At 56.8% G+C, this 26,547-nt stretch overlaps 1 protein-coding gene and 1 long non-coding RNA gene across 2 annotated transcripts; one reads left to right on the top strand and one right to left on the bottom strand.

The window, feature by feature from the left end:
* Positions 1–309: 309 nt before the first annotated feature.
* Positions 310–3,259, top strand: LOC148641369 (uncharacterized). The gene is made up of 2 exons (XR_015929750.1): positions 310–1,574; positions 1,641–3,259. It is a non-coding gene; the product is annotated as an uncharacterized LOC148641369 (long non-coding RNA).
* ywhah (tyrosine 3-monooxygenase/tryptophan 5-monooxygenase activation protein, eta polypeptide) lies at positions 3,129–26,547 on the bottom strand. The gene is made up of 2 exons (XM_088617911.1): positions 26,096–26,547; positions 3,129–5,378 (listed from the first exon to the last, which is right to left on the bottom strand). Exons 1-2 carry the CDS (start codon positions 26,180–26,182, stop codon positions 4,722–4,724), a joined length of 744 nt encoding a protein of 247 aa, XP_088474037.1. The 5' UTR covers positions 26,183–26,547; the 3' UTR covers positions 3,129–4,721.

The raw sequence follows: 26,547 nt of genomic DNA, 5'->3' as shown, positions 1-26,547 counted from the left end.
TTACACTGAGGAAAAAAACAACCTTTGTGCCTCTTTCAATTTTTGCTTCATCTATTTTACTTCTTCATCTCTCCCTGTTCCTCACTCCCTTCCTCTCTCCCACTTCCCCTCTGTGCCTGGCATTCCTGCCTGCTTGCCCAGCATGTGTATCTATAGCAACTGTCTCCTGTGACATCATCATGTATCCATGGAAACAGCTCCCTCTGTAGTGATGTCACACAGTTGCCCAGGTAACAGGCTCCAGAGCAATGATGTCACAAAAGGTGGAGCCTGTCTTCTTCCTTCAGACAATTACTGCACAGCAAGAAGCAGCTCTGGGGAACAATATTATTTTGCAGAATTAGGTCATTGTTAAATTGAAATGGCCTGCAGGGTCATGCCCAAGTATCATTTTCTGCTTGTCCTTGATTTAGGAAGCAATAGGGATAGGAAAAACAGGATTGCTTATAACACTTATAGTAAAAACATTACACAAAGAGAATAGGCTTGTTAAAGAGTGTTTGACATCTGTCCCAGCCTGAGGGACACAGTGAGGTCTGTGCCCAGTGTGTGGACACCTGTCTCAGCCTGAGAGACACAGTGAGGACTCTGCCCAGTGTGTGGACACCTGTCCCAGCCTGAGGGACACAGTGAGGACTCTGCCCAGTGTGTGGACACCTGTCCCAGCCTGAGGGACACAGTGAGGACTCTGCCCAGTTTCACGTCAGGCGGGGAGAGGGAGGTGAGGGAAGGAGATCAGATGTCTGTCCTGCTAATCTGCCCTAGAGATTAGGAGCAGTGATGCAGGAGGCTGTGGGACTGAAGAAACTGCTGTGTAATCTGATTGACCCTGCAAACTTCAGCAGGTCAAAGCACCACTTGAGCTGGGCTGGGAGCTACAGTAACAGGCAGCGCGCGCGTGCGTGTGTGTCTGTGTGTGTGCGCATGCGGAGTGGAGTGGCCTACAGGGTATGTGATCGCGCTGGCAATCAGAGAGCTAAACAGCCATTAGTTGTCTTAACCAGACTTCGCACTCAGTAGGGAAACACAACAGCAAAGAGGAGGGACGGGGAGAGAGGAGAGATGCAGACAGTGCAGGAGAGAGAGAGGAGATGGATACAGAGATACAGACAGTGCAGGAGGAGAGGAGAGAGAAAAGGATACAGAGATACAGCCAGTGCAGGAGAGAGAGAGAAGATGGATACAGAGATACAGACAGTGCAGGAGAGAGAGGAGAGAGAGAGAGAAAAGGATACAGAGATACAGCCAGTGCAGGAGAGAGAGAGAAGATGGATACAGAGATACAGCCAGTGCAGGAGAGAGAGGAGAGAGGAGATGGATACAGAGATACAGCCAGTGCAGGAGAGAGAGAGGAGATGGATACAGAGATACAGCCAGTGCAGGAGAGAGAGAGGAGAGAGAGAGAGATGGATACAGAGATACAGCCAGTGCAGGAGAGAGAGGAGAGAGAGAGAGATGGATACAGAGATACAGACAGTGCAGGAGAGAGAGGAGAGAGGAGATGGATACAGAGATACAGCCAGTGCAGGAGAGAAAGAGGAGAGAGAGAGGAGATGGATACAGAGATACAGCCAGTGCAGGAGAGAGAGAGGAGAGAGAGAGAGATGGATACAGAGATACAGACAGTGCAGGAGAGAGAGGAGAGAGAGAGAGAGATGGATACAGATACAGCCAGTGCAGGAGAGAGGAGAGAGAGATGGATACAGAGATAGTGCAGGAGAGAGATGGATAGAGATACAGTGCAGGAGAGGAAGGGGAGAGAAGGAAAGGAACAGATTGTGGCAGAGGAGTAAAAAGGTGGACTGGTCAGGTATTCACCTCACACCTCTTTGGGTTACTGCAGGGAAGGGCAGGAGTGTGGACAACAGCTCCCACACCATCACCCCTCTGAGCACCTGACCGCTGGAGCCCCAGGGAGAACACCCAGCTCTTGACAGCCCTGGGCTGTTACAAACACAGGGAACGCACTTCAATAACACTCCGCTCGTCCGCACAAAGTGTGTCACCCAGTGGGAGGACAGGGCCCAGGAGACACACGGCTGAGGAGAGGGAGACCCCTCCGGCAGCTCGGAGCGCGTCTCCGTACATGGCCTGCTGGCCTGGCTGCAGCGCGCCTTCAGAGAGGTCCACATGCTCAGGTACCAGGGTGGGGCGAAACACTTCTTCAGCTCCGGAGAGCCCAGGAGTCCGAGGGGCGGCCCCTGTCCTGGCTCGTGCCGATGTGTCCGGACTCTTTAACAACGCCGAGCTCGGGGTACAGACCTGCCTGCACACCGGGGCGGACACTCACTCAAGTGCCCCTGACAAAACGCTCTAGAGTGGAAAATGGAATCATCTCTTACCAGTAATATCCTGAAACCTGGGCCAAGGGTACGAGTCCCTGCTGGACCTCTGAAAGCCAACGTGAACCCCCTGAGCCAGGCTAGACCCAGGACAGAGGAGAAGAGAGGGCAGACCCAGGTTAAATGCAGGACAGAAGAGAAGAGAGGAACGACCCAGGCCAAAGACAGGACAGAGGAGAAGAGAGGACAGACCCAGGCTACACCCAGGACAGGAGAAGAGAGGACAGACCCAGGCTAAACCCAGGACAGAGGAGAAGAGAGGACAGACCCAGGCTAAACCCAGGACAGAGGAGAAGAGAGGGCAGACCCAGGTTAAATGCAGGACAGAAGAGAAGAGAGGAACGACCCAGGCCAAAGACAGGACAGAGAAGAAGAGAGGACAGACCCAGGCTACACCCAGGACAGGAGAAGAGAGGACAGACCCAGGCTAAACCCAGGACAGAAGAGAAGAGGACAGACCCAGGCTAAACCCAGGACAGGAGAAGAGAGGACAGACCCAGGCTAAACCCAGGACAGAAGAGAAGAGGACGGACCCAGGCTACACCCAGGACAGAGGGGATCAAAGTTCAGGTCTGACAGGACTCTGACCCAATCTGTACACCACAAACAAGAGTCTCTGAACCCAACTTGTGCAGTTTCCAGCTCCCTCTTCAGCACCACTGCCGAGGCTGTAATTGATCCACTTCTTGGCCTATGAGCCCAGACAAGGCCGGGCGCTGGGCAGCGCCGAGGAGGAGGGATCACGGAGGCAGACTCCAAGGACACAGAGAGCAGCCAACAGACACGACAGCTGAAGCCGCCTTTATTTCAACTCAATCCATCCAAAACCTCGCTTTCTCTCCCCCAGCCCGCAGCTGTGCACCCCCACAGTCCCCTTAAGACACCAATGAGCAAATAAATTAAAAGGAAAACAAAGAGATCAGGAGTTAAAATCGCTTCAACTGTCAAACAAAATGTATACCTGGTACACGTATCAAAACACGTTCAAGCAAACGCACTGCGGTGATCAACTAAAATCTTTGTACACCAGAAGCATCACATCAGTTACAAACATGGCAAAAAAAATCATTTTTCCATTTTTTTTTTATTTGCACTTTACAGCTGGGAAGCCGCACACAGAGGCCGAGTGCAGCCTTCACAGGTTTCCCCGCGCCACAGACGAGCCGCCGCCCCGTTTCCCACCCCCTGCCCCCCCGCCAGCTCACAGCACCCCTCCCTCGGACCCGGCTCGGTTCCGAGCGGCGCCGCTCTCCCTCCGGACCCAGGCAGGCAGGCGGGCGGGCCGCACGCTGGCAGGGGTCCCTGGGGGTCCACCGTGCGCGCTCTGCATGACCTCAGGGTCACGGGGCGGCCCCAGCGAGCGGGGTACAGTGCCCAGGACCTGTGTGAGCCCCAAAGATAAATAGGGAAAGGTCACCATGAGAGCCCATCTGGTCCCTCAGCCCCGCCTGACTCTGACGTGAAGTGGGTGAACCCCTACTTTGATAAGCTGCATGAAGGGATTATTGGGGTGCCGGGAGCTGCCCTGATCGTGGGGATCGCCCGCAGACCCGGCAGCGGTTCACAGGCTCCTTCTGCGCTATCAAGCTTCCTGCGCACGGCACTGTTGGGGTTCAGACCCAGAATATTTTAGGGTCTGAATATGTGAAATTCCTAAGGGGTTCAAGACTTGTTCTTGGTCCTGCGCACAGGGCCCGACCGGACCGGACGGGACCAGACCCCGCGGCTCTGCACACAGGGCCCGACCGGACCGGACCAGACCCAGCGGCGCTGCACACAGGGCCTGGTCGGACTGGACCGGGTCAGACCAGACTCGATCAGACCCCGCCGCGGCGCTGCACACAGGGCCCGGCTGGACTGGACCGGGTCAGACCCCGCCATGCTGCCCACTGGGCCCGGCCAGACCGGACCGGGTCAGACCAGACTGGATCAGACCCCGCGGCGCTGCACACAGGGCCCGGCCGGACCGGACCGGGTCAGACCAGACTGGATCAGACCCCGCGGCGCTGCACACAGGGCCCGGCCGGACCAGACCGGGTCAGACCAGACTGGATCAGAACCCACGGCGCTGCACACAGGGCCCGGCCGGACCGGACCGGGTCAGACCCCGCGGCGCTGCACACAGGCCCTTCTGGACACCAACACCCTCCCAGCACGAGCAGCGGGGATCATCTGGGCGCAGAGAGCAGCGCGCGGGGTCAGAGGGCACGAGCACGCCACAGCGCCACCCCGGGGCGGGGGGGGCAGGGGGCCACGGAGAGACAGACCACAGGACGAGACAGGAAACGAGAGGAGACGCGAGACAGCGGGGGGGCGGGGCGGGGCGGACAAGCAGCAGCAGCCGGACAGCACTGGCGGCCGGCGGAGGGGCCCCCCCCCTCAGTTGTGGGTCTCCCCGGCCTCGTCGTCCTGCTGGTCGCTGGTCCACAGGGTCAGGTTGTCCCGCAGCAGCTGCATGATGAGGGTGGAGTCCTTGTAGGAGTCCTCGTTGAGCGTGTCCAGCTCGGCGATGGCGTCGTCGAAGGCCTGCTTGGCCAGGTGGCAGGCCTGCTCGGGCGCGTTCAGGATCTCGTAGTAGAAGACGGAGAAGTTGAGGGCCAGGCCCAGGCGGATGGGGTGGGTGGGCTGCATGTGCTCCTTGCTGATCTCGAAGGCCTCCTTGTAGGCGCCCTCGGAGGACTCCACCACCGCCGCGCGCCGCTCGCCCGCCGCCACCTCGGCCAGGTAGCGGTAGTAGTCGCCCTTCATCTTCAGGTAGAAGACCTTGCTCTCGAACTGCGGCTCGCTGCAGTTCTTGATGAGGAACTTGTCCAGCAGCGCCAGCACGTCGCCGCACACGGCCTCCAGCTCCTTCTCGATCTTCTCGCGGTACGCCCGCACCATCTCCAGCTTCTTCTCGCTGCCGTCCGCCGCCGTCTTCTGCTCGATGCTGCTGATCACCCGCCAGGAGGACCGCCGCGCGCCCACCACGTTCTTGTAGGCCACCGACAGCAGGTTGCGGTCCTCGTTCGACAGCGGCTCGTTCAGCTCCGTCACCTGCTCGCCGGGGGAGAGAGGGGGGCGTGAGAGGGGCGTCCGGGAACACGGCGCACTTTCTCCCGGGAGCGCAACTCCCCCCACACAGGTGTCCCGGGACAGACGGCTGCGTGTGTGTGTGCTGGTGTGGGCTTGAGCCCGGAGAGCAGATCCCAGACAGCACAGGAGCCCAGAGCCCAGAGAGCCCAGGATCCCAGAGCCCAGAGCCCAGAGAGCACAGGAGCCCAGAGAGCCCAGAGAGCCCAGAGAGCCCAGAGAGCCCAGAGAGCACAGGAGCCCAGAGAGCCCAGAGAGCACAGGAGCCCAGAGAGCACAGGAGCCCAGAGAGCCCAGGAGCCCAGAGAGCCCAGAGAGCCCAGGAGCCCAGAGAGCCCAGAGAGCACAGGAGCCCAGAGAGCACAGGAGCCCAGAGAGCACAGGAGCCCAGAGAGCACAGGAGCCCAGAGCCCAGAGCCCAGAGAGCACAGGAGCCCAGAGAGCACAGGAGCTCAGAGAGCACAGGAGCCCAGAGAGCACAGGATCCCAGAGAGCACAGGAGCCCAGAGCCCAGAGCCCAGAGAGCACAGGAGCCCGGAGAGCACAGGAGCCCAGAGAGCACAGGATCCCAGAGAGCACAGGAGCCCAGAGCCCAGAGCCCAGAGAGCACAGGAGCCCGGAGAGCACAGGAGCCCAGAGAGCACAGGAGCTCAGAGAGCACAGGAGCCCAGAGCCCAGAGAGCCCCGCAGAGGCGCATCTCAACTGGACCAGGTGAGGAACCAGGGGCCCAGTCCACTGTCTGTCAGTGGGGTGTGTGTGCGTGTGACACTGGTCTGTCTGTCAGTGGGGTGTGTGTGCGTGTGACACTGGTCTGTCTGTCTGTCTGTCAGTGGGGTGTGTGTGCGTGTGACACTGGTCTGTCTGTCTGTCTGTCTGTCAGTGGGGTGTGTGTGTGTGTGTGACACTGGTCTGTCTGTCTGTCTGTCAGTGGAGTGTGTGTGTGTGACACTGGTCTGTCTGTCTGTCAGTGGGGTGTGTGAGTGTGTGACACTGGTCTGTCTGTCTGTGGGGTGTGTGAGCGTGTGACACTGGTCTGTCTTTCAGTGGGGTGTGTGTGCGTGTGACACTGGTCTGTCTGTCTGTCTGTCAGTGGAGTGTGTGTGTGTGACACTGGTCTGTCTGTCAGTGGGGTGTGTGAGTGTGTGACACCGGTCTGTCTGTCTGTGGGGTGTGTGAGTGTGTGACACCGGTCTGTCTGTCAGTGGGGTGTGTGAGTGTGTGACACCGGTCTGTCTGTCAGTGGGGTGTGTGTGTGTGTGACACTGGTCTGTCTGTCAGTGGGGTGTGTGTGTGTGTGACACTGGTCTGTCTGTCTGTCACTGGGGGGTGTGTGTGTGTGTGACACTGGTCTGTCTGTCTGTCTGTGGGGTGTGTGTGTGCGTGTGACACCGGTCTGTCTGTCAGTGGGGTGTGTGTGCGTGTGACACCGGTCTGTCTGTCAGTGGGGTGTGTGTGCGTGTGACACTGGTCTGTCTGTCTGTCAGTGGGGGGGGTGTGTGTGTGACACTGGTCTGTCTGTCTGTCAGTGGGGTGTGTGTGTGTGTGACACTGGTCTGTCTGTCTGTCTGTCACTGGGGGGTGTGTGTGTGTGTGACACTGGTCTGTCTGTCTGTCTGTCACTGGGGGGTGTGTGTGTGTGTGACACTGGTCTGTCTGTCTGTCAGTGGAGTGTGTGTGTGTGTGACACTGGTCTGTCTGTCTGTCAGTGGGGTGTGTGTGTGTGTGTGACACTGGTCTGTCTGTCAGTGGGGGTGTGTGTGTGTGTGTGTGACACTGGTCTGTCTGTCTGTCAGTGGGGGTGTGTGTGTGTGTGACACTGGTCTGTCTGTCTGTCAGTGGGGGTGTGTGTGTGTGACACTGGTCTGTCTGTCTGTCAGTGGGGTGTGTGTGTGTGTGTGTGACACTGGTCTGTCTGTCTGTCAGTGGGGGTGTGTGTGTGTGTGACACTGGTCTGTCTGTCTGTCAGTGGGGTGTGTGTGTGTGTGACACTGGTCTGTCTGTCTGTCAGTGGGGTGTGTGTGTGTGTGACACTGGTCTGTCTGTCTGTCAGTGGGGTGTGTGTGTGTGACACTGGTCTGTCTGTCAGTGGGGTGTGTGTGTGTGACACTGGTCTGTCTGTCTGTCAGTGGGGTGTGTGTGTGTGTGTGACACTGGTCTGTCTGTCTGTCAGTGGGGTGTGTGTGTGTGTGTGACACTGGTCTGTCTGTCAGTGGGGTGTGTGTGTGTGTGTGACACTGGTCTGTCTGTCAGTGGGGTGTGTGTGTGTGTGACACTGGTCTGTCTGTCTGTCAGTGGGGTGTGTGTGTGTGACACTGGTCTGTCTGTCTGTCAGTGGGGTGTGTGTGTGTGACACTGGTCTGTCTGTCTGTCAGTGGGGTGGGTGTGTGTGTGTGACACTGGTCTGTCTGTCTGTCAGTGGGGTGTGTGTGCGTGTGACACTGGTCTGTCTGTCACTGGGGGGTGTGTGTGTGTGTGACACTGGTCTGTCTGTCAGTGGGGTGTGTGTGTGACACTGGTCTGTCTGTCTGTCAGTGGAGTGTGTGCGTGTGACACTGGTCTGTCTGTCTGTGGGGTGTGTGTGCGTGTGACACTGGTCTGTCTGTCAGTGGGGTGTGTGTGCGTGTGACACTGGTCTGTCTGTCAGTGGGGTGTGTGTGTGTGTGACACTGGTCTGTCTGTCAGTGGGGTGTGTGTGTGTGACACTGGTCTGTCTGTCTGTCAGTGGGGTGTGTGTGTGTGTGTGACACTGGTCTGTCTGTCTGTCAGTGGGGTGTGTGTGTGTGTGACACTGGTCTGTCTGTCAGTGGGGTGTGTGTGCGTGGGACACTGGTCTGTCTGTCTGTCAGTGGGGTGTGTGTGCGTGGGACACTGGTCTGTCTGTCTGTCTGTCAGTGGGGGGTGTGTGTGCGTGTGACACTGGTCTGTCTGTCTGTCAGTGGGGTGTGTGTGCGTGTGACACTGGTCTGTCTGTCTGTCAGTGGGGTGTGTGTGCGTGTGACACTGGTCTGTCTGTCTGTCAGTGGGGTGTGTGTGCGTGTGACACTGGTCTGTCTGTCTGTCAGTGGGGTGTGTGTGTGTGTGACACTGGTCTGTCTGTCAGTGGGGTGTGTGTGTGTGTGACACTGGTCTGTCTGTCTGTCAGTGGGGTGTGTGTGTGTGTGACACTGGTCTGTCTGTCTGTCAGTGGGGTGTGTGTGTGTGTGACACTGGTCTGTCTGTCTGTCAGTGGGGTGTGTGTGTGTGACACTGGTCTGTCTGTCTGTCAGTGGGGTGTGTGTGTGTGTGTGACACTGGTCTGTCTGTCAGTGGGGTGTGTGTGTGTGACACTGGTCTGTCTGTCAGTGGGGTGTGTGTGTGTGTGACACTGGTCTGTCTGTCAGTGGGGTGTGTGTGTGTGTGTGACACTGGTCTGTCTGTCAGTGGGGTGTGTGTGCGGGTGACACTGGTCTGTCTGTCTGTCTGTCAGTGGGGTGTGTGTGTGTGTGTGACACTGGTCTGTCTGTCTATCAGTGGGGTGTGTGTGTGTGTGACACTGGTCTGTCTGTCTGTCAGTGGGGTGTGTGTGTGTGTGTGACACTGGTCTGTCTGTCAGTGGGGTGTGTGTGTGTGTGTGACACTGGTCTGTCTGTCAGTGGGGTGTGTGTGTGTGACACTGGTCTGTCTGTCAGTGGGGTGTGTGAGTGTGACACTGGTCTGTCTGTCAGTGGGGTGTGTGTGTGTGTGACACTGGTCTGTCTGTCTGTCAGTGGGGTGTGTGTGTGTGTGACACTGGTCTGTCTGTCTGTCAGTGGGGGGTGTGTGTGTGTGACACTGGTCTGTCTGTCTGTCAGTGGGGGGTGTGTGTGTGTGACACTGGTCTGTCTGTCTGTCAGTGGGGGGTGTGTGTGTGTGACACTGGTCTGTCTGTCAGTGGGGTGTGAGTGTGTGACACTGGTCTGTGTCTGTCAGTGGGGTGTGTGTGTGTGACACTGGTCTGTCTGTCTGTCAGTGGGGTGTGTGTGTGTGTGTGACACTGGTCTGTCTGTCTGTCAGTGGGGTGTGTGTGTGTGTGACACTGGTCTGTCTGTCTGTCAGTGGGGTGTGTGTGTGTGTGACACTGGTCTGTCTGTCTGTCAGTGGGGTGTGTGTGTGTGACTCTGGTCTGTCTGTCTGTCAGTGGGGTGTGTGAGTGTGTGTGACACTGGTCTGTCTGTCAGTGGGGTGTGTGTGTGTGTGACACTGGTCTGTCTGTCTGTCAGTGGGGTGTGTGTGTGTGGGACACTGGTCTGTCTGTCTGTCAGTGGGGTGTGTGTGTGTGGGACACTGGTCTGTCTGTCTGTCAGTGAGGTGTGTGTGTGTGTGACACTGGTCTGTCTGTCTGTCAGTGGGGTGTGTGTGTGTGACACTGGTCTGTCTGTCTGTCAGTGGGGTGTGTGTGTGTGACACTGGTCTGTCTGTCTGTCAGTGAGGTGTGTGTGTGTGACACTGGTCTGTCTGTCAGTGGGGTGTGTGTGTGTGTGACACTGGTCTGTCTGTCTGTCAGTGGGGTGTGTGTGTGCGTGTGACACTGGCCTGTCTGTCTGTCAGTGGGGTGTGTGTGTGTGTGACACTGGCCTGTCTGTCTGTGGGGTGTGTGAGTGTGACACTGTTCTGTCTGTCTGTCAGTGGGGGGTGTGTGTGTGTGACACTGGTCTGTGTCTGTCAGTGGGGTGTGTGTGTGTGTGTGTGACACTGGTCTGTCTGTCAGTGGGGTGTGTGTGTGTGTGTGTGAGACACTGGTCTGTCTGTCTGTCAGTGGGGTGTGTGTGTGTGTGACACTGGTCTGTCTGTCTGTCAGTGGGGTGTGTGTGTGAGTGACACTGGTCTGTCTGTCTGTCAGTGGGGTGTGTGTGTTTGACACTGGTCTGTCTGTCAGTGGGGTGTGTGTGTGTGTGTGTGACACTGGTCTGTCTGTCTGTCAGTGGGGTGTGTGTGTGTGCGTGACACTGGTCTGTCTGTCTGTCAGTGGGGTGTGTGTGCGTGACACTGGTCTGTCTGTCTGTCAGTGGGGTGTGTGTGTGTGACACTGGTCTGTCTGTCAGTGGGGGTGTGTGTGTGTGTGACACTGGTCTGTCTGTCAGTGGGGGTGTGTGTGTGTGTGACACTGGTCTGTCTGTCAGTGGGGTGTGTGTGTGTGTGTGACACTGGTCTGTCTGTCTGTCAGTGGGGTGTGTGTGTGTGTGTGACACTGGTCTGTCTGTCTGTCAGTGGGGTGTGTGTGTGTGACACTGGTCTGTCTGTCTGTGGGGTGTGTGTGTGTGTGACACTGGTCTGTCTGTCTGTCAGTGGGGTGTGTGTGTGTGTGACACTGGTCTGTCTGTCTGTCAGTGGGGTGTGTGTGTGTGTGACACTGGTCTGTCTGTCAGTGGGGTGTGTGTGTGTGACACTGGTCTGTCTGTCTGTCAGTGGGGGGTGTGTGTGTGTGTCACACTGGTCTGTCTGTCAGTGGGGTGTGTGTGTGTGACACTGGTCTGTCTGTCTGTCAGTGGGGTGTGTGTGTGTGTGACACTGGTCTGTCTGTCTGTCTGTCAGTGGGAGGTGTGTGTGCGGGACACTGGTCTGTCTGTCTGTCTGTCAGTGGGAGGTGTGTGTGCGTGTGACACTGGTCTGTCTGTCTGTCAGTGGGGTGTGTGTGTGTGACACTGGTCTGTCTGTCTGTCAGTGGGGTGTGTGTGTGTGTGACACTGGTCTGTCTGTCAGTGGGGTGTGTGTGTGTGTGACACTGGTCTGTCTGTCTGTCAGTGGGGTGTGTGTGTGTGTGACACTGGTCTGTCTGTCTGTCAGTGGGGTGTGTGTGTGTGTGACACTGGTCTGTCTGTCTGTCAGTGGGGTGTGTGTGTGTGTGACACTGGTCTGTCTGTCAGTGGGGTGTGTGTGTGTGTGACACTGGTCTGTCTGTCTGTCAGTGGGGTGTGTGTGTGTGACACTGGTCTGTCTGTCTGTCAGTGGGGTGTGTGTGTGTGTGTGACACTGGTCTGTCTGTCTGTCAGTGGGGTGTGTGTGTGTGTGACACTGGTCTGTCTGTCAGTGGGGTGTGTGTGTGTGTGAGACACTGGTCTGTCTGTCAGTGGGGTGTGTGTGTGTGTGACACTGGTCTGTCTGTCTGTCAGTGGGGTGTGTGTGTGTGACACTGGTCTGTCTGTCTGTCAGTGGGGTGTGTGTGTGTGACACTGGTCTGTCTGTCTGTCAGTGGGGTGGGTGTGTGTGTGTGACACTGGTCTGTCTGTCTGTCAGTGGGGTGGGTGTGTGTGTGTGACACTGGTCTGTCTGTCTGTCAGTGGGGTGTGTGTGCGTGTGACACTGGTCTGTCTGTCACTGGGGGGTGTGTGTGTGTGTGACACTGGTCTGTCTGTCAGTGGGGTGTGTGTGTGACACTGGTCTGTCTGTCTGTCAGTGGAGTGTGTGCGTGTGACACTGGTCTGTCTGTCTGTGGGGTGTGTGTGCGTGTGACACTGGTCTGTCTGTCAGTGGGGTGTGTGTGCGTGTGACACTGGTCTGTCTGTCAGTGGGGTGTGTGTGTGTGTGACACTGGTCTGTCTGTCAGTGGGGTGTGTGTGTGTGACACTGGTCTGTCTGTCTGTCTGTCAGTGGGGTGTGTGTGTGTGTGTGACACTGGTCTGTCTGTCTGTCAGTGGGGTGTGTGTGTGTGTGACACTGGTCTGTCTGTCAGTGGGGTGTGTGTGTGTGTGACACTGGTCTGTCTGTCTGTCAGTGGGGTGTGTGTGCGTGGGACACTGGTCTGTCTGTCTGTCTGTCAGTGGGGGGTGTGTGTGCGTGTGACACTGGTCTGTCTGTCTGTCAGTGGGGTGTGTGTGCGTGTGACACTGGTCTGTCTGTCTGTCAGTGGGGTGTGTGTGCGTGTGACACTGGTCTGTCTGTCTGTCAGTGGGGTGTGTGTGCGTGTGACACTGGTCTGTCTGTCTGTCAGTGGGGTGTGTGTGTGTGTGACACTGGTCTGTCTGTCAGTGGGGTGTGTGTGTGTGTGACACTGGTCTGTCTGTCTGTCAGTGGGGTGTGTGTGTGTGTGACACTGGTCTGTCTGTCTGTCAGTGGGGTGTGTGTGTGTGTGACACTGGTCTGTCTGTCTGTCAGTGGGGTGTGTGTGTGTGACACTGGTCTGTCTGTCTGTCAGTGGGGTGTGTGTGTGTGTGTGACACTGGTCTGTCTGTCAGTGGGGTGTGTGTGTGTGACACTGGTCTGTCTGTCAGTGGGGTGTGTGTGTGTGTGACACTGGTCTGTCTGTCAGTGGGGTGTGTGTGTGTGTGTGACACTGGTCTGTCTGTCAGTGGGGTGTGTGTGCGGGTGACACTGGTCTGTCTGTCTGTCTGTCAGTGGGGTGTGTGTGTGTGTGTGACACTGGTCTGTCTGTCTATCAGTGGGGTGTGTGTGTGTGTGACACTGGTCTGTCTGTCTGTCAGTGGGGTGTGTGTGTGTGTGTGACACTGGTCTGTCTGTCAGTGGGGTGTGTGTGTGTGTGTGACACTGGTCTGTCTGTCAGTGGGGTGTGTGTGTGTGACACTGGTCTGTCTGTCAGTGGGGTGTGTGAGTGTGACACTGGTCTGTCTGTCAGTGGGGTGTGTGTGTGTGTGACACTGGTCTGTCTGTCTGTCAGTGGGGTGTGTGTGTGTGTGACACTGGTCTGTCTGTCTGTCAGTGGGGGGTGTGTGTGTGTGACACTGGTCTGTCTGTCTGTCAGTGGGGGGGGTGTGTGTGTGACACTGGTCTGTCTGTCTGTCAGTGGGGGGTGTGTGTGTGTGACACTGGTCTGTCTGTCAGTGGGGTGTGAGTGTGTGACACTGGTCTGTGTCTGTCAGTGGGGTGTGTGTGTGTGACACTGGTCTGTCTGTCTGTCAGTGGGGTGTGTGTGTGTGTGTGACACTGGTCTGTCTGTCTGTCAGTGGGGTGTGTGTGTGTGTGACACTGGTCTGTCTGTCTGTCAGTGGGGTGTGTGTGTGTGTGACACTGGTCTGTCTGTCTGTCAGTGGGGTGTGTGTGTGTGACTCTGGTCTGTCTGTCTGTCAGTGGGGTGTGTGAGTGTGTGTGACACTGGTCTGTCTGTCAGTGGGGTGTGTGTGTGTGTGACACTGGTCTGTCTGTCTGTCAGTGGGGTGTGTGTGTGTGGGACACTGGTCTGTCTGTCTGTCAGTGGGGTGTGTGTGTGTGTGACACTGGTCTGTCTGTCTGTCAGTGAGGTGTGTGTGTGTGTGACACTGGTCTGTCTGTCTGTCAGTGGGGTGTGTGTGTGTGACACTGGTCTGTCTGTCTGTCAGTGGGGTGTGTGTGTGTGACACTGGTCTGTCTGTCTGTCAGTGAGGTGTGTGTGTGTGACACTGGTCTGTCTGTCAGTGGGGTGTGTGTGTGTGTGACACTGGTCTGTCTGTCTGTCAGTGGGGTGTGTGTGTGCGTGTGACACTGGCCTGTCTGTCTGTCAGTGGGGTGTGTGTGTGTGTGACACTGGCCTGTCTGTCTGTGGGGTGTGTGAGTGTGACACTGTTCTGTCTGTCTGTCAGTGGGGGGTGTGTGTGTGTGACACTGGTCTGTGTCTGTCAGTGGGGTGTGTGTGTGTGTGTGTGACACTGGTCTGTCTGTCAGTGGGGTGTGTGTGTGTGTGTGTGAGACACTGGTCTGTCTGTCTGTCAGTGGGGTGTGTGTGTGTGTGACACTGGTCTGTCTGTCTGTCAGTGGGGTGTGTGTGTGAGTGACACTGGTCTGTCTGTCTGTCAGTGGGGTGTGTGTGTTTGACACTGGTCTGTCTGTCAGTGGGGTGTGTGTGTGTGTGTGTGACACTGGTCTGTCTGTCTGTCAGTGGGTTGTGTGTGTGTGCGTGACACTGGTCTGTCTGTCTGTCAGTGGGGTGTGTGTGCGTGACACTGGTCTGTCTGTCTGTCAGTGGGGTGTGTGTGTGTGACACTGGTCTGTCTGTCAGTGGGGGTGTGTGTGTGTGTGACACTGGTCTGTCTGTCAGTGGGGTGTGTGTGTGTGTGTGACACTGGTCTGTCTGTCAGTGGGGTGTGTGTGTGTGTGTGACACTGGTCTGTCTGTCTGTCAGTGGGGTGTGTGTGTGTGTGTGACACTGGTCTGTCTGTCTGTCAGTGGGGTGTGTGTGTGTGACACTGGTCTGTCTGTCTGTGGGGTGTGTGTGTGTGTGACACTGGTCTGTCTGTCTGTCAGTGGGGTGTGTGTGTGTGTGACACTGGTCTGTCTGTCTGTCAGTGGGGTGTGTGTGTGTGTGACACTGGTCTGTCTGTCAGTGGGGTGTGTGTGTGTGACACTGGTCTGTCTGTCTGTCAGTGGGGGGTGTGTGTGTGTGTCACACTGGTCTGTCTGTCAGTGGGGTGTGTGTGTGTGACACTGGTCTGTCTGTCTGTCAGTGGGGTGTGTGTGTGTGTGACACTGGTCTGTCTGTCTGTCTGTCAGTGGGAGGTGTGTGTGCGGGACACTGGTCTGTCTGTCTGTCTGTCAGTGGGAGGTGTGTGTGCGTGTGACACTGGTCTGTCTGTCTGTCAGTGGGGTGTGTGTGTGTGACACTGGTCTGTCTGTCTGTCAGTGGGGTGTGTGTGTGTGTGACACTGGTCTGTCTGTCAGTGGGGTGTGTGTGTGTGTGACACTGGTCTGTCTGTCTGTCAGTGGGGTGTGTGTGTGTGTGACACTGGTCTGTCTGTCTGTCAGTGGGGTGTGTGTGTGTGTGACACTGGTCTGTCTGTCTGTCAGTGGGGTGTGTGTGTGTGTGACACTGGTCTGTCTGTCAGTGGGGTGTGTGTGTGTGTGACACTGGTCTGTCTGTCAGTGGGGTGTGTGTGTGTGTGACACTGGTCTGTCTGTCAGTGGGGTGTGTGTGTGTGTGTGACACTGGTCTGTCTGTCAGTGGGGTGTGTGTGTGTGTGACACTGGTCTGTCTGTCTGTCAGTGGGGTGTGTGTGTGTGTGACACTGGTCTGTCTGTCTGTCAGTGGGGTGTGTGTGTGTGTGACACTGGTCTGTCTGTCTGTCAGTGGGGTGTGTGTGTGTGACACTGGTCTGTCTGTCAGTGGGGTGTGTGTGTGTGACACTGGTCTGTCTGTCAGTGGGGTGTGTGTGTGTGTGTGACACTGGTCTGTCTGTCAGTGGGGTGTGTGTGTGTGTGTGACACTGGTCTGTCTGTCAGTGGGGTGTGTGTGTGTGTGACACTGGTCTGTCTGTCTGTCAGTGGGGGTGTGTGTGTGTGTGACACTGGTCTGTCTGTCAGTGGGGGTGTGTGTGCGTGTGACACTGGTCTGTCTGTCTGTCTGTCAGTGGGGTGTGTGTGTGTGTGACACTGGTCTGTCTGTCTGTCAGTGGGGTGTGTGTGTGTGTGTGACACTGGTCTGTCTGTCAGTGGGGTGTGTGTGTGTGACACTGGTCTGTCTGTCTGTCAGTGGGGTGTGTGTGTGTGTGTGACACTGGTCTGTCTGTCAGTGGGGTGTGTGTGTGTGTGACACTGGTCTGTCTGTCTGTCAGTGGGGTGTGTGTGTGTGACACTGGTCTGTCTGTCAGTGGGGTGTGTGTGTGTGACACTGGTCTGTCTGTCTGTCAGTGGGGTGTGTGTGTGTGGGACACTGGTCTGTCTGTCTGTCTGTCAGTGGGGGGTGTGTGTGCGTGTGACACTGGTCTGTCTGTCTGTCAGTGGGGTGTGTGTGTGTGTGACACTGGTCTGTCTGTCTGTCAGTGGGGTGTGTGTGTGTGTGACACTGGTCTGTCTGTCTGTCAGTGGGGTGTGTGTGTGTGGGACACTGGTCTGTCTGTCTGTCTGTCAGTGGGGGGTGTGTGTGTGTGTGACACTGGTCTGTCTGTCTGTCAGTGGGGGGTGTGTGTGTGTGTGACACTGGTCTGTCTGTCTGTCAGTGGGGGTGTGTGTGTGTGTGACACTGGTCTGTCTGTCAGTGGGGGTGTGTGTGTGTGACACTGGTCTGTCTGTCTGTCAGTGGGGTGTGTGTGTGTGTGTGACACTGGTCTGTCTGTCTGTCAGTGGGGTGTGTGTGTGTGTGACACTGGTCTGTCTATCTGTGGGGTGTGTGTGTGTGACACTGGTCTGTCTGTCTGTCAGTGGGGTGTGTGTGTGTGTGACACTGGTCTGTCTGTCTGTCAGTGGGGTGTGTGTGTGTGTGTGTGACACTGGTCTGTCTGTCTGTCAGTGGGGTGTGTGTGTGTGTGTGACACTGGTCTGTCTGTCTGTCAGTGGGGTGTGTGTGTGTGTGTGACACTGGTCTGTCTGTCAGTGGGGTGTGTGTGTGTGTGTGTGACACTGGTCTGTCTGTCAGTGGGGTGTGTGTGTGTGTGTGACACTGGTCTGTCTGTCTGTCAGTGGGGTGTGTGTGTGCGTGTGACACTGGTCTGTCTGTCAGTGGGGTGTGTGTGTGTGTGACACTGGTCTGTCTGTCTGTCAGTGGGGTGTGTGTGTGTGTGTGACACTGGTCTGTCTGTCTGTCAGTGGGGTGTGTGTGTGTGTGTGACACTGGTCTGTCTGTCTGTCAGTGGGGTGTGTGTGTGTGTGAGACACTGGTCTGTCTGTCTGTCAGTGGGGTGTGTGTGTGTGTGTGACACTGGTCTGTCTGTCTGTCAGTGGGGGGTGTGTGTGTGTGTGACACTGGTCTGTCTGTCTGTCAGTGGGGTGTGTGTGTGTGTGTGTGTGACACTGGTCTGTCTGTCTGTCAGTGGGGTGTGTGTGTGTGACACTGGTCTGTCTGTCAGTGGGGTGTGTGTGTGTGTGACACTGGTCCGTCTGTCAGTGGGGTGTGTGTGTGTGTGACACTGGTCCGTCTGTCTGTCAGTGGGGTGTGTGTGTGTGTGTGTGACACTGGTCCGTCTGTCTGTCAGTGGGGTGTGTGTGTGTGTGTGACACTGGTCCGTCTGTCTGTCAGTGGGGTGTGTGTGTGTGTGTGACACTGGTCTGTCTGTCTGTCTGTGGGGTGTGTGTGTGTGTGTGACACTGGTCTGTCTGTCTGTCAGTGGGGTGTGTGTGTGTGACACTGGTCTGTCTGTCTGTCAGTGGGGTGTGTGTGCGTGTGACACTGGTCTGTCTGTCTGTCAGTGGGGTGTGTGTGCGTGTGACACTGGTCTGTCTGTCTGTCAGTGGGGTGTGTGTGCGTGTGACACTGGTCTGTCTGTCAGTGGGGTGTGTGTGCGTGTGACACTGGTCTGTCTGTCAGTGGGGTGTGTGTGCGTGTGACACTGGTCTGTCTGTCAGTGGGGTGTGTGTGCGTGTGACACTGGTCTGTCTGTCAGTGGGGTGTGTGTGTGTGTGACACTGGTCTGTCTGTCTGTCAGTGGGGTGTGTGTGTGTGTGACACTGGTCTGTCTGTCTGTCAGTGGGGTGTGTGTGTGTGTGACACTGGTCTGTCTGTCTGTCAGTGGGGTGTGTGTGTGTGTGAGACACTGGTCTGTCTGTCTGTCAGTGGGGTGTGTGTGTGTGTGTGACACTGGTCTGTCTGTCTGTCAGTGGGGTGTGTGTGTGTGTGTGTGACACTGGTCTGTCTGTCTGTCAGTGGGGTGTGTGTGTGTGACACTGGTCTGTCTGTCAGTGGGGTGTGTGTGTGTGACACTGGTCTGTCTGTCTGTCAGTGGGGGTGTGTGTGTGTGACACTGGTCTGTCTGTCTGTCAGTGGGGGTGTGTGTGTGTGTGACACTGGTCTGTCTGTCTGTGGGGTGTGTGTGTGTGTGACACTGGTCTGTCTGTCTGTCAGTGGGGTGTGTGTGTGTGTGACACTGGTCTGTCTGTCTGTCAGTGGGGTGTGTGTGTGTGTGTGTGACACTGGTCTGTCTGTCTGTCAGTGGGGTGTGTGTGTGTGTGTGACACTGGTCTGTCTGTCAGTGGGGTGTGTGTGTGTGTGTGTGACACTGGTCTGTCTGTCAGTGGGGTGTGTGTGTGTGTGTGACACTGGTCTGTCTGTCTGTCAGTGGGGTGTGTGTGTGCGTGTGACACTGGTCTGTCTGTCAGTGGGGTGTGTGTGCGTGTGACACTGGTCTGTCTGTCTGTCAGTGGGGTGTGTGTGCGTGTGACACTGGTCTGTCTGTCTGTCAGTGGGGTGTGTGTGCGTGTGACACTGGTCTGTCTGTCTGTCAGTGGGGGTGTGTGTGTGTGACACTGGTCTGTCTGTCTGTCAGTGGGGTGTGTGTGTGTGACACTGGTCTGTCTGTCAGTGGGGTGTGTGTGTGTGACACTGGTCTGTCTGTCTGTCAGTGGGGGTGTGTGTGTGTGACACTGGTCTGTCTGTCTGTCAGTGGGGGTGTGTGTGTGTGTGACACTGGTCTGTCTGTCTGTGGGGTGTGTGTGTGTGTGACACTGGTCTGTCTGTCTGTCAGTGGGGTGTGTGTGTGTGTGACACTGGTCTGTCTGTCTGTCAGTGGGGTGTGTGTGTGTGACACTGGTCTGTCTGTCTGTCAGTGGGGTGTGTGTGTGTGTGTGTGACACTGGTCTGTCTGTCTGTCAGTGGGGTGTGTGTGTGTGTGTGACACTGGTCTGTCTGTCTGTCTGTGGGGTGTGTGTGTGTGTGTGTGACACTGGTCTGTCTGTCTGTCTGTGGGGTGTGTGTGTGTGTGTGTGACACTGGTCTGTCTGTCTGTCTGTCTGTGGGGTGTGTGTGTGTGACACTGGTCTGTCTGTCTGTCAGTGGGGTGTGTGTGTGTGTGACACTGGTCTGTCTGTCTGTCAGTGAGGTGTGTGTGTGTGTGACACTGGTCTGTCTGTCTGTCAGTGAGGTGTGTGTGTGTGACACTGGTCTGTCTGTCTGTCAGTGGGGTGTGTGTGTGTGACACTGGTCTGTCTGTCTGTCAGTGAGGTGTGTGTGTGTGACACTGGTCTGTCTGTCTGTCAGTGGGGTGTGTGTGTGTATGTGACACTGGTCTGTCTGTCTGTCAGTGGGGTGTGTGTGTGTGACACTGGTCTGTCTGTCAGTGGGGTGTGTGTGTGTGTGTGTGACACTGGTCTGTCTGTCTGTCAGTGGGGTGTGTGTGTGTGTGACACTGGTCTGTCTGTCTGTCAGTGGGGGTGTGTGTGTGTGTGACACTGGTCTGTCTGTCAGTGGGGGTGTGTGTGCGTGTGACACTGGTCTGTCTGTCTGTCTGTCAGTGGGGTGTGTGTGTGTGTGACACTGGTCTGTCTGTCTGTCAGTGGGGTGTGTGTGTGTGTGTGACACTGGTCTGTCTGTCAGTGGGGTGTGTGTGTGTGACACTGGTCTGTCTGTCTGTCAGTGGGGTGTGTGTGTGTGTGTGTGACACTGGTCTGTCTGTCTGTCAGTGGGGTGTGTGTGTGTGTGTGTGACACTGGTCTGTCTGTCTGTCAGTGGGGGGGGTGTGTGTGTGACACTGGTCTGTCTGTCTGTCAGTGGGGGGTGTGTGTGTGTGACACTGGTCTGTCTGTCTGTCAGTGGGGGGTGTGTGTGTGTGACACTGGTCTGTCTGTCTGTCCGTGGGGTGTGTGTGTGTGACACTGGTCTGTCTGTCTGTCTGTGGGGTGTGTGTGTGTGTGACACTGGTCTGTCTGTCTGTCAGTGGGGTGTGTGTGTGTGTGACACTGGTCTGTCTGTCTGTCAGTGGGGTGTGTGTGTGTGACACTGGTCTGTCTGTCAGTGGGGTGTGTGTGTGTGTGTGTGTGTGTGTGTGTGACACTGGTCTGTCTGTCTGTCAGTGGGGTGTGTGTGTGTGACACTGGTCTGTCTGTCTGTCAGTGGGGTGTGTGTGTGTGTGACACTGGTCTGTCTGTCAGTGGGGTGTGTGTGTGTGTGACACTGGTCTGTCTGTCAGTGGGGGTGTGTGTGCGTGTGACACTGGTCTGTCTGTCTGTCAGTGGGGTGTGTGTGTGTGACACTGGTCTGTCTGTCTGTCAGTGGGGTGTGTGTGCGTGTGACACTGGTCTGTCTGTCAGTGGGGGTGTGTGTGTGTGTGACACTGGTCTGTCTGTCAGTGGGGGTGTGTGTGTGTGTGACACTGGTCTGTCTGTCAGTGGGGGTGTGTGTGTGTGACACTGGTCTGTCTGTCTGTCAGTGGGGTGTGTGTGTGTGTGTGACACTGGTCTGTCTGTCTGTCAGTGGGGTGTGTGTGTGTGACACTGGTCTGTCTGTCAGTGGGGTGTGTGTGTGTGTGTGTGTGTGTGTGTGACACTGGTCTGTCTGTCTGTCAGTGGGGTGTGTGTGTGTGACACTGGTCTGTCTGTCTGTCAGTGGGGTGTGTGTGTGTGTGACACTGGTCTGTCTGTCAGTGGGGGTGTGTGTGCGTGTGACACTGGTCTGTCTGTCTGTCAGTGGGGTGTGTGTGTGTGACACTGGTCTGTCTGTCTGTCAGTGGGGTGTGTGTGTGTGACACTGGTCTGTCTGTCTGTCAGTGGGGTGTGTGTGCGTGTGACACTGGTCTGTCTGTCAGTGGGGGTGTGTGTGTGTGTGACACTGGTCTGTCTGTCAGTGGGGGTGTGTGTGTGTGTGACACTGGTCTGTCTGTCAGTGGGGGTGTGTGTGTGTGACACTGGTCTGTCTGTCTGTCAGTGGGGTGTGTGTGTGTGTGTGACACTGGTCTGTCTGTCTGTCAGTGGGGTGTGTGTGTGTGTGACACTGGTCTGTCTGTCAGTGGGGTGTGTGTGTGTGACACTGGTCTGTCTGTCAGTGGGGTGTGTGTGTGTGACACTGGTCTGTCTGTCTGTCAGTGGGGGGTGTGTGTGTGACACTGGTCTGTCTGTCTGTCAGTGGGGGGTGTGTGTGTGACACTGGTCTGTCTGTCAGTGGGGTGTGTGTGTGTGACACTGGTCTGTCTGTCAGTGGGGTGTGTGTGTGTGTGACACTGGTCTGTCTGTCAGTGGGGTGTGTGTGTGTGTGTGTGACACTGGTCTGTCTGTCAGTGGGGTGTGTGTGTGTGTGTGTGACACTGGTCTGTCTGTCAGTGGGGTGTGTGTGTGTGTGTGTGTGTGTGACACTGGTCTGTCTGTCAGTGGGGTGTGTGTGTGTGACACTGGTCTGTCTGTCTGTCTGTGGGGTGTGTGTGTGTGACACTGGTCTGTCTGTCTGTCTGTGGGGTGTGTGTGTGTGTGACACTGGTCTGTCTGTCTGTCAGTGGGGTGTGTGTGTGTGTGACACTGGTCTGTCTGTCTGTCAGTGGGGTGTGTGTGTGTGACACTGGTCTGTCTGTCAGTGGGGTGTGTGTGTGTGTGTGTGACACTGGTCTGTCTGTCAGTGGGGTGTGTGTGTGTGACACTGGTCTGTCTGTCTGTCAGTGGGGTGTGTGTGTGTGGGACACTGGTCTGTCTGTCTGTCTGTCAGTGGGGGGTGTGTGTGCGTGTGACACTGGTCTGTCTGTCTGTCAGTGGGGTGTGTGTGTGTGTGACACTGGTCTGTCTGTCTGTCAGTGGGGTGTGTGTGTGTGTGACACTGGTCTGTCTGTCTGTCAGTGGGGTGTGTGTGTGTGGGACACTGGTCTGTCTGTCTGTCTGTCAGTGGGGGGTGTGTGTGTGTGTGACACTGGTCTGTCTGTCTGTCAGTGGGGGGTGTGTGTGTGTGTGACACTGGTCTGTCTGTCTGTCAGTGGGGGTGTGTGTGTGTGTGACACTGGTCTGTCTGTCAGTGGGGGTGTGTGTGCGTGTGACACTGGTCTCTCTGTCAGTGGGGTGTGTGTGTGTGTGACACTGGTCTGTCTGTCAGTGGGGTGTGTGTGTGTGACACTGGTCTGTCTGTCAGTGGGGGTGTGTGTGTGTGTGACACTGGTCTGTCTGTCAGTGGGGGTGTGTGTGTGTGTGACACTGGTCTGTCTGTCAGTGGGGGTGTGTGTGTGTGACACTGGTCTGTCTGTCTGTCAGTGGGGTGTGTGTGTGTGTGTGACACTGGTCTGTCTGTCTGTCAGTGGGGTGTGTGTGTGTGTGACACTGGTCTGTCTGTCAGTGGGGTGTGTGTGTGTGACACTGGTCTGTCTGTCAGTGGGGTGTGTGTGTGTGACACTGGTCTGTCTATCTGTGGGGTGTGTGTGTGTGACACTGGTCTGTCTGTCTGTCAGTGGGGTGTGTGTGTGTGTGACACTGGTCTGTCTGTCTGTCAGTGGGGTGTGTGTGTGTGTGTGTGACACTGGTCTGTCTGTCTGTCAGTGGGGTGTGTGTGTGTGTGTGACACTGGTCTGTCTGTCAGTGGGGTGTGTGTGTGTGTGACACTGGTCTGTCTGTCAGTGGGGTGTGTGTGTGTGTGACACTGGTCTGTCTGTCTGTCAGTGGGGTGTGTGTGTGTGTGTGACACTGGTCTGTCTGTCTGTCAGTGGGGTGTGTGTGTGCGTGTGACACTGGTCTGTCTGTCAGTGGGGTGTGTGTGCGTGTGACACTGGTCTGTCTGTCTGTCAGTGGGGTGTGTGTGCGTGTGACACTGGTCTGTCTGTCTGTCAGTGGGGTGTGTGTGTGTGACACTGGTCTGTCTGTCTGTCAGTGGGGTGTGTGTGCGTGTGACACTGGTCTGTCTGTCTGTCAGTGGGGTGTGTGTGCGTGTGACACTGGTCTGTCTGTCTGTCAGTGGGGTGTGTGTGCGTGTGACACTGGTCTGTCTGTCTGTCAGTGGGGGTGTGTGTGTGTGACACTGGTCTGTCTGTCTGTCAGTGGGGTGTGTGTGTGTGACACTGGTCTGTCTGTCTGTCAGTGGGGTGTGTGTGTGTGACACTGGTCTGTCTGTCTGTCAGTGGGGGTGTGTGTGTGTGTGACACTGGTCTGTCTGTCTGTCAGTGGGGTGTGTGTGTGTGACACTGGTCTGTCTGTCTGTCAGTGGGGTGTGTGTGTGTGACACTGGTCTGTCTGTCTGTCAGTGGGGGTGTGTGTGTGTGACACTGGTCTGTCTGTCTGTCAGTGGGGGTGTGTGTGTGTGTGACACTGGTCTGTCTGTCTGTGGGGTGTGTGTGTGTGTGACACTGGTCTGTCTGTCTGTCAGTGGGGTGTGTGTGTGTGTGACACTGGTCTGTCTGTCTGTCAGTGGGGTGTGTGTGTGTGACACTGGTCTGTCTGTCTGTCAGTGGGGTGTGTGTGTGTGTGTGTGACACTGGTCTGTCTGTCTGTCAGTGGGGTGTGTGTGTGTGTGTGACACTGGTCTGTCTGTCTGTCTGTGGGGTGTGTGTGTGTGACACTGGTCTGTCTGTCTGTCAGTGAGGTGTGTGTGTGTGACACTGGTCTGTCTGTCTGTCAGTGGGGTGTGTGTGTGTATGTGACACTGGTCTGTCTGTCTGTCAGTGGGGTGTGTGTGTGTGACACTGGTCTGTCTGTCAGTGGGGTGTGTGTGTGTGTGTGTGTGACACTGGTCTGTCTGTCTGTCAGTGGGGGGTGTGTGTGTGTGTGACACTGGTCTGTCTGTCAGTGGGGTGTGTGTGTGTGTGACACTGGTCTGTCTGTCAGTGGGGTGTGTGTGTGTGTGACACTGGTCTGTCTGTCAGTGGGGTGTGTGTGTGTGTGACACTGGTCTGTCTGTCAGTGGGGTGTGTGTGTGTGACACTGGTCTGTCTGTCAGTGGGGTGTGTGTGTGTGACACTGGTCTGTCTGTCTGTCAGTGGGGGTGTGTGTGTGTGACACTGGTCTGTCTGTCTGTCAGTGGGGTGTGTGTGTGTGTGACACTGGTCTGTCTGTCTGTCAGTGGGGGTGTGTGTGTGTGACACTGGTCTGTCTGTCTGTGGGGTGTGTGTGTGTGTGACACTGGTCTGTCTGTCTGTCAGTGGGGTGTGTGTGCGTGTGACACTGGTCTGTCTGTCTGTCAGTGGGGTGTGTGTGTGTGTGACACTGGTCTGTCTGTCTGTCAGTGGGGTGTGTGTGTGTGTGTGACACTGGTCTGTCTGTCTGTCAGTGGGGTGTGTGTGTGTGTGTGACACTGGTCTGTCTGTCTGTCAGTGGGGTGTGTGTGTGTGTGTGTGACACTGGTCTGTCTGTCTGTCAGTGGGGTGTGTGTGTGTGTGTGTGTGACACTGGTCTGTCTGTCTGTCAGTGGGGTGTGTGTGTGTGTGTGTGTGACACTGGTCTGTCTGTCAGTGGGGGTGTGTGTGTGTGTGACACTGGTCTGTCTGTCAGTGGGGGGGTGTGTGTGACACTGGTCTGTCTGTCAGTGGGGGTGTGTGTGTGTGTGACACTGGTCTGTCTGTCAGTGGGGGTGTGTGTGTGTGACACTGGTCTGTCTGTCTGTGGGGTGTGTGTGTGTGTGTGTGACAATGGTCTGTCTGTCTGTCAGTGGGGTGTGTGTGTGTGTGACACTGGTCTGTCTGTCTGTCAGTGGGGTGTGTGTGTGTGTGACACTGGTCTGTCTGTCTGTCAGTGGGGTGTGTGTGTGTGTGACACTGGTCTGTCTGTCTGTCAGTGGGGTGTGTGTGTGTGTGACACTGGTCTGTCTGTCTGTCAGTGGGGTGTGTGTGTGTGTGACACTGGTCTGTCTGTCAGTTGGGTGTGTGTGTGTGACACTGGTCTGTCAGTGGGGTGTGTGTGTGTGTGACACTGGTCTGTCTGTCAGTGGGGTGTGTGTGCGTGTGACACTGGTCTGTCTGTCAGTGGGGTGTGTGTGTGTGTGACACTGGTCTGTCTGTCAGTGGGGTGTGTGTGTGTGTGACACTGGTCTGTCTGTCTGTGGGGTGTGTGTGTGTGTGACACTGGTCTGTCTGTCTGTCAGTGGGGTGTGTGTGTGTGTGTGTGACACTGGTCTGTCTGTCTGTGGGGTGTGTGTGTGTGTGACACTGGTCTGTCTGTCTGTCAGTGGGGTGTGTGTGTGTGTGACACTGGTCTGTCTGTCTGTCAGTGGGGTGTGTGTGTGTGACACTGGTCTGTCTGTCTGTCAGTGGGGTGTGTGTGTGTGTGTGTGACACTGGTCTGTCTGTCAGTGGGGTGTGTGTGTGTGTGTGACACTGGTCTGTCTGTCAGTGGGGTGTGTGTGTGTGTGTGACACTGGTCTGTCTGTCAGTGGGGGTGTGTGTGTGTGTGACACTGGTCTGTCTGTCAGTGGGGGTGTGTGTGTGTGTGACACTAGTCTGTCTGTCAGTGGGGTGTGTGTGTGTGTGTGTGACACTGGTCTGTCTGTCTGTCAGTGGGGTGTGTGTGTGTGTGTGACACTGGTCTGTCTGTCTGTCAGTGGGGTGTGTGTGTGTGTGACACTGGTCTGTCTGTCTGTCAGTGGGGTGTGTGTGTGTGACACTGGTCTGTCTGTCAGTGGGGTGTGTGTGTGTGACACTGGTCTGTCTGTCAGTGGGGTGTGTGTGTGTGTGTGACACTGGTCTGTCTGTCAGTGGAGTGTGTGTGTGTGACACTGGTCTGTCTGTCAGTGGAGTGTGTGTGTGTGACACTGGTCTGTCTGCACACTCAGACCCTCAGTACAGAGGACAGATAGCCGCGGCTCTGGTGCGATTTTACACGCGGGATTCCCGATGTCGCAGGTCTCGCAGGGCTGGAAGACTCGCGAACGACACGGCGCCCTTTAACTGCGCGACTCGTGTCATTTTGCTCCATCCCAGTGAGAGCTGTGCAGGGCGTGCGACAACCCCGCCCGAGCGTCTCGCTCTGCGCGAGCAGCTGGGCAGCTTCCTTTGTCTGGCGCGAGCCGGCTCGCCGGTCCTCGCGCACCCGACGGCACCACGCCCAGGCGAGCCCACAGACCCGCCCGGTCCCGCTCGGTCCAGCCCGGCGCCTCTGTGACCCCCCCGAACCCTGCCTCGCCGCTGGCCCCGGCGGTACTCACCAGCTTCATGGCCGCGGCCATGTCGTCGTACCGCTCCGCCTGCTCCGCGAGCCGGGCTCTCTGCACGAGCTGCTCTCGGTCCACCATGGCTGTTGGGTCGCGCTCACGCCGCGGGACAAGGCAGGGCTGCCGCACGCGCTGATCCTAGCAGGCTGCGCTCTGCGCGAGAGCCTCCGGCCGCGGCGGGTCGAGGTTCGGGGATCCGGCTGGCTGACGGAAGCAAAGGCGGGTCGGGACCGCTCTGCGCCTCTCCGGGGCTCAAGCGCTGGACGACTCGAGTCTAACGGGGAAACCGTTATATCGCGCCCGCCCTGCCTCTCTCTCACTCCCAGTGCAAGCCTGCCTCTGCCTCGCGCTCGCTCTCGCGCTCCCTGCTCGCCGTCTCGCGCTGCTGCTGCTGCTGCTACTGCTGCTGCTGCTTCCCACGGTGCCTCGCGCACTTTGCCGCAGTC

This window comes from Lepisosteus platostomus, chromosome 24 (assembly GCF_059453375.1).
Source record: "Lepisosteus platostomus isolate fLepPlt1 chromosome 24, fLepPlt1.hap1, whole genome shotgun sequence".
Taxonomy (NCBI): Eukaryota; Metazoa; Chordata; class Actinopteri; order Semionotiformes; family Lepisosteidae; genus Lepisosteus; species Lepisosteus platostomus.
This window is presented reverse-complemented; position numbering and strand designations above follow the sequence as displayed.

Excerpts from the sequence above, each read along its gene's own strand:
- ywhah (XM_088617911.1), bottom strand. The coding sequence starts at position 26,182 with ATGGTGGACCGAGAGCAGCTCGTGCAGAGAGCCCGGCTCGCGGAGCAG. Across the intron at positions 5,379-26,095 it reads TGGCCGCGGCCATGAAGCTG|GTGACGGAGCTGAACGAGCC; the intron begins GTGAGTACCGCC and ends CCCGGCGAGCAG.